Raw genomic sequence first — 6,408 nt, 5'->3', positions numbered from 1 at the left:
TGGTGCGTGTGCAGATGTGGTGAAGGTGTCGCTATTTGGAGCATATTGCACACCACTATACACTGCGCACCTGTGGTCGAACTATGGAAAGACAAGTTTGCAGAGAGGAAACCTAGATGGTGTAGTGCTAGTAACATGTTTGTGGCTGCAGGAGTCAGTACATTAGAAACTATCCTATAAATCATATGCATAAATTCATTTGCAGGATAAATGACTCTAAAAATTTAATTATTGTGGCCTTGTCAAGCATAAGGTTAAGCACTACACGCTATGAATCCCAGCTGTGGAGACACTGGTATCGTTGTCTTGTTGTAGGACATTGATCATTCTTTTATTCTGGATTTTAATTAATGTATTGTGTTTTTTTTTTAAATATATAATTTAAGATGCTTTTATAATTGATACTCTAAGATTTTATATGTACTTTATATTTTTTAATATGCAATGCATTTTTATGTAATGTTGCCCCTTGTCTGGACCTTGAGTGTGAAAAAAAGTTTATTATTATTATTGGCCTCCTCTTCTTTTCCCTACCCTTCTGAGCAACAGGGCCGGTCTCTGTGCCGGAGGCCCGGTCGCTGTCGCTACCCCCAGGTAGGCTGTCCCCCCCCCCCCCCTCCCAACAGTACTCAAACAGGAGTACTTATTGCCAAGGAGTACAGCCACCGGGGTACTCTCTAGTCCCTGCCTCTGTCCCTCCTAACCGTGACCCACTTGACCACCTCTCTATAACTCCTCTCAATGACCTCCTCACTCTCCCTGACCATACAAAGGTCATCGGGCTGCTGCTCCAGGTTCCTAATAAGGTCCCATAGGAGCCCCATCTCGACACACCTGGCGCAGATGTGGACGTCTGGAAGGCTATGAGACTCCATGACTTCCCACATCTGACATCCAGAACAATAAACTGCCCTGGCACTCATACTACCCACTTACCTTAATTAAGAGATTAGTATACAAACTTAAAGCACACGGTATTGGAGGTTCAGTATTGATGTGGATAGAGAACTGGCTGGCAGACAGGAAGCAATGAGTAGGAGTAAACGGGTCCTTTTCACAATGGCAGGCAGTGACTAGTGGGGTACCGCAAGGCTCAGTTCTGGGACCCCAGCTATTTACGATATATATTAATGATTTGGACGAGGGAATTGACTGCAACATCTCCAAGTTTGCGGATGACACGAAGCTGGAGGGCAGTGTTAGCTGTGAGGATGCTAGGAGGCTGCAAGGTGACTTGGATAGGCTGCGTGAGTGGCCAAATGCATGGCAGATGCAGTATAATGTGGATAAATGTGAGGTTATCCACTTTGGTAGCAAAAACAAGAAAGTAGACTATTATCTGAATGGTGGCCGATTAGGAAAGGGGGAGATGCAACGAGACCTGGGTGTCATGGTACACCAGTCATTAAAAGTAGGCATGCAGATGCAGCAGGCAGTGAAGAAGGCGAATGGTATGTTAGCATTCATAGCAAAAGGATTTAAGTATCGGAGCAGGGAGGTTCTACTGCAGTTGTACAGGATCTTGGTGAGACCACACCTGGAGTATTGCGTACAGTTTTGGTCTCCTAATCTGAGGAAATACATTCTTGCCATAGAGAAGGTACAGAGAAGGTTCACCAGACTGATTCCTGGGATGTCAGGACTTTCATATGAAGAAAGACTGGATAGACTCGGTTTGTACTCGCTAGAATTTAGAAGATTGAGGGGGGATCTTATAGAAACTTACAAAATTCTTAAGGGGTTGGACAGGCTAGATGCAGGAAGATTGTTCCCGATGTTGGGGAAGTCCAGAACAAGGTGTCACAGTTTAAGGATAAGGGGGAAATCTTTTAGGACCGAGATGAGGAAAAGTTTTTCACACAGAGAGTGGTGAATCTCTGGAATTCTCTGCCGCAGAAGGTAGTTGAGGCCAGTTCATCGGCTATATTTAAGAGGGAGTTAGATGTGGCCCTTGTGGCTGAAGGGATCAGGGGGTATGGAGAGAAGGCAGGTACAGGATACTCAGTTGGATGATCAGCCATGATCATATTGAATGGCGGTGCAGGCTCGAAGGGCCTACTCCTGCACCTATTTTCTATGTTTCTATGTTAAGGGAGGAGTGCAAAAAGGAACTGCAGATGCTGAACCCCGGAACAAAATACAAAGTGCTGGAAGAAATCAGCAGGGCCGGCAGTATCTGGGGTTGCTCCCAATCAGCTGCTTCCGCTAGTCCGCTTCCACCAATCAGCGGCTTCCTCTAGACCACTTGTTTTGAAGTGTGATGGAACGTTGCAGAGTGGGCTACGCTGCACCAGCCGCTCCTGGGCCTCTGTGGAACAAAGCCCCGCACTCCGTTTTTAAACTCACCGCCTGGACGCTGCACCCGCTGCTCCAACCGTTCCTGGGCCTCTTTGGAATAAAGCCCTGCGTTCGATTTTTAAGCTCACCGCCTGGACGCTGCACCCACCGCTCCAACCGTTCCTGGACTCTGTGGAACAAAGCCCTACGATCCGTTCTTAAACTCACTGCCCGGACGCTGCTCCAACTGCTCCTGGACCTCTGTGGAACAAAGCCCCGCGCTCCGTTTTTAAACTCACTGCCCGGACGCTGCTCCAACTGCTCCTGGGCCTCTGCGTGTTATATAATGTGTGATATTATGTGTTTGTGTTTTTTGGGGGGGGGGGGTTGAAACGGGGCTTGCTGTCTCTCCCTGCGGGGGAATGCGACTTTTTTTGTCGTATTCCCCTTCTCTGCCTCCGTCTGCGCTGAGGCCTAATGGCGGAGCTGGCGACCTCGAGGCTCAGGAGGCAGAGCCCGCCAGGACTCGCACTGAGCTCGCTCCCGTGAGGACGGCCCGGCTCGGGGCTGGAACAGGGCTTTCGTGAGGGGCTGTGACGCTACCGTGAGGACGGCCGGCCCGAGGAAGGAACGGTGCTTCCGTCGGAGTGGCCGAGCTCGGGGAGGTACGGCGTTCCCAGCCGGGGATGAGACGGCGCCCGTCGTGGCGGCCCAGCCCCGAGGGAGGAGCGGCGCCCGTCGGGGCGGCGCCCGGTCGGGGCGGGCCCGGTCGGGGCGGCGCAGCCCGAGGAGGATCGGCGCCCGGTCGGGGCGACCCAGCCCGAGGGATGGACGGCGCCGGTCGGGGCGGCCCACCAGGGGAGGAGCGGTTGCCCGGTCAGGGCCCGGCCCAGCCCGAGGATGAGCTGTGCCCGGGGTCGGGGCGGCCCAGCCGAGGTAGGACGATGCCACGGTCGGGGCGGCCCAGCCAGAGGGAGCAAGCGGTGGCCCAGTCGGGGCGGCCACAGCCCGAGGGAGGAGCGGCGGCCTGGCGCTAGGTCTGAGACGGTGGCAGTACTCACGTGAGGGCGATCCGGCTCGGGGCTTGAACGATGCTCCGGGGGCTGGGACGGCAGTTCTGGTGGCGGTGGCCTGAGACCGGGGTTCGGCCGCGGGCCAGCGGCTGCGTCAGCAGGTCTGGTGAGCGGCAGCTTCGACCACCCCGGGCCGCGGTGTTTGAGCCGCGGGACAGGTTTTAACATCGCCCGGGGGGTATCGCCTCAGCGCAGAAGGAGAAGAGGAGGGAAGAGACTGCAGCCCTAAGACTTTTGCCTCCATCACAGTGAGGAGATGTTGGGTGGACTCACTGTGGTGGATGTTAATATGTGTTTATTGTTGTTTTTTATTGTATTGTATTGTATGTATGACTGCTTCAATTTCGTTCAGACTTCGGTCTGGATGACAATAAAAGGCTATCTATTTATCTATCTATCTATCTATCTATCTATATATAATTATATACATCAATCTCACATTTATATATGTGTGTGTGTATCATATATATAGTATATATACACGTGTTAATAATATATAAATATAGGCAAATATATTGGTTTATGGCTTATGTTCCTTATATTTATAGGCAAAAAAATAAAGGCAAATATAATTGCCTTTATGGCTTATGTACACCATGAGAATGGCTCATGTACATCACGAGTTGCTTTAAATCAAAGTTGCTTCTGATTCATCAGGTCCGTACGAAGCTTTTCAAAAAGGGGGGGTGGCATGACAGGATTCCAAACATTTTATGTGAAATAATGTGCACGCAGCACACATCACAAGCGGGAAGGGACCTCACCTCTGGGTTCCAGGGCCCGCTTAAGGGCCCTGAAAGCTTTGGGGTTTTAGATGCTCTCTGGTGCATTCTGAGCCTTATTTTGGAACTTTTTGCACCAAATTTAAAGAAAACCTTTTTTTAGAAAATGTTTTGTGTGTTGATTTGATTGCCTGTTACTGTTAGACTGTGTTAGTGTGCAGTGCACCTTTAATGGTCCTCCAGCCCTAACAACTTCACATCACATCAACTTCAACACAAAATAATTCAGTTTTCCGAGAATGTAACTGCGCAAACCTACTCACCACTTTGTCCAAGTCATGGGCAAAGTCATAGTGAATGTGCATTAAGGTGAGTGCAGACAGCCTGTCATTGCTCATGGAAGTCCTGGCGTAGTGATGCAGGCGATGGACACTCGTGGCACGCCTGCATATATTGCCATTTAGCCATAAATCGTGTTTTCCAGTTTCATTTTCCAGGAATGTAACTGCGCAAACCTAGTCACGACTTTGTCCAAGTTATGGGCAAAGTCATAGTGAATGTGGATTAAGGCAATTGTAGACAGCCTGTCATTGCTCATGGAAGTCCTGGTCTTTCCTTCTTTGCGGATGTGAAAACGTGTTTGTCCTCGTTGGTTGGATCAAAGTAAGATGCCGAGCGAGATCGTGCCCACTGCAAGCATGCCGCCCGAGGTGAGCATCTCTCTGCCGCTCATGTCCCAGGGTCCCGGCTACCTCCGCAGTCAAATGGAGGAGGACAGGCAGGGTCGGCAGAGCGCTGTGGAGAAACTGGCTGCCGACAAGGCCAAGCACTTGAAGAGCCAGACGGTGAGGTGGTGCAAAGTGGAGCCCAATGATTTGGGGCAGCTTTACCTCCGAGGAAGGCAGCGGCAGTGGGGCCAGCAGCAGCATGAAGACTTACCTGGCCTCTGGCAGCCCCCAGCAGAGCGGGCAGCTGGGGCTCCTGCCTGACATTGTGCGTCGCTCCAGCTCCAAGAGGCAGCTCAGGCCTGACTCGCTGGTCATGTACCGGCAGAAGTGTGAGTTTATGCGAGGAGCGGCGGCCACCAGCAGCGCCCGCAGTTTCAAGGGCACTGGCAGCCTGGTCCGTTGGCTGCTGCCCGGCTCTAGCAGCCGGGGCGACAAGCAGCAGGGGCTGGCAACAGGAGCATCAATATCGGAAGGGGGAGAATTAGCAGAGGGGACAGAGGCTGCAGCACCCCAGGGTGCACAAGTAACCACACCAGCAGCACCCCAGGGTTCACAAGTAACCACATGAGCAGCACTCCAAGGAGAAACAGCAGCCACGCCAGCAACACCCCAGGGTGCACAAGTAACTACACCAGCAGCACCCAAAGGTGCACGTAACCACCCCAGCAGCATTCCAGCGTTCTCAAGTAACCACATGAGCAGCACTCCAGGGAGAAACAGCAGCCTCGCCAGCAACACCCCAGGGTGCACAAATAACTACACCAGCAGCACCCAAGGGTGCACAAGTAACTGCATCAGCAGCACCCAAGGGTGCACAAGTAACCACTCCAGCAGCGCCCCTGGAAGCACCAGTCGCCACACCAGCTGCATCCCAGGGTGCACAAGTAACCACGCCAGCAGCGCCACGAGAAGCAGCATCAGGTCGCCCCAAGGAGCCGCTCAAGCGGCAAGTTAGTGAAGGCAGATTATGGCGCTCGTGCTCCGACCTCAGCTGCCGCCTCTCCTGAGCCGGCTTGAATTGGACAGTTTCTTAGAGCACGGCGGACTCGAACCCGAGGTGATCGAGAACCTGCCCAGGGAGAAGTTTGCCACCGACGCCGTCTTCGAAAGCCTTGCCCTCATGTTTCGCAGCGTGAGAGGCCTGTCCCATTTGGGTGACATTTTCGACGACAGCCTGAAAAGAGGTTGTTGCGTCGTGGTCGGGTCATGACGCGGCCTGATGCTTGGTGACGCATGTAGTGACGCGCGGTGACTCCCTGTCACCTCTGGATTTTGGAAAGTTCAAAATCCAGGAGCGACATCTGGCTGTCTCATCATGTCGTGCGCCCTGTCACACGCTGACGTATGCTGTCCTGCGGGTGACGACCGATTAGGGTTAGGTTTGGGGTTAGGGACCACAGATGGGCTGTAAAATATTCTTCCTTCAATGCATGGATTTTAAACATTGATATATTAAAATTAATACAATAAAATCAATTGTGCAAATGAAAAGATGTCTGTCCAGTTTTTTTTACAGATGTATTGGTCCGCTTCCAGATCCAATCACCATCTCTAACTTTTCACAGGGAGATTCAGTGAGTGTAACTGAACTCCCCTCTCCCCTCCACC

The 6,408-nt window shown here is 52.0% G+C and overlaps 1 protein-coding gene across 1 annotated transcript; it reads left to right on the top strand.

The window, feature by feature from the left end:
• Nucleotides 1–4,970: 4,970 nt before the first annotated feature.
• Nucleotides 4,971–5,740, top strand: LOC116990856 (protein FAM110C-like). Its single transcript, XM_033048917.1, has 2 exons — nucleotides 4,971–5,447; nucleotides 5,610–5,740. The coding sequence occupies exon 1, from the start codon at nucleotides 5,000–5,002 to the stop codon at nucleotides 5,366–5,368; it is 369 nt and encodes a 122-aa protein (XP_032904808.1). The 5' UTR covers nucleotides 4,971–4,999; the 3' UTR covers nucleotides 5,369–5,447; nucleotides 5,610–5,740.
• The last annotated feature ends 668 nt before the right edge of the window (nucleotides 5,741–6,408 follow it).

The sequence above is a fragment of the Amblyraja radiata genome, chromosome 32 (assembly GCF_010909765.2).
Source record: "Amblyraja radiata isolate CabotCenter1 chromosome 32, sAmbRad1.1.pri, whole genome shotgun sequence".
NCBI classification, from domain to species: domain Eukaryota; kingdom Metazoa; phylum Chordata; class Chondrichthyes; order Rajiformes; family Rajidae; genus Amblyraja; species Amblyraja radiata.
The sequence above is the reverse complement of the archived record's forward strand: the minus strand, read 5'-3'. Positions and strand labels throughout refer to the sequence as shown.

Coding starts and splice junctions, on each gene's coding strand:
- LOC116990856 (XM_033048917.1), top strand. CDS start 5,000: ATGAAGACTTACCTGGCCTCTGGCAGCCCCCAGCAGAGCGGGCAGCTG.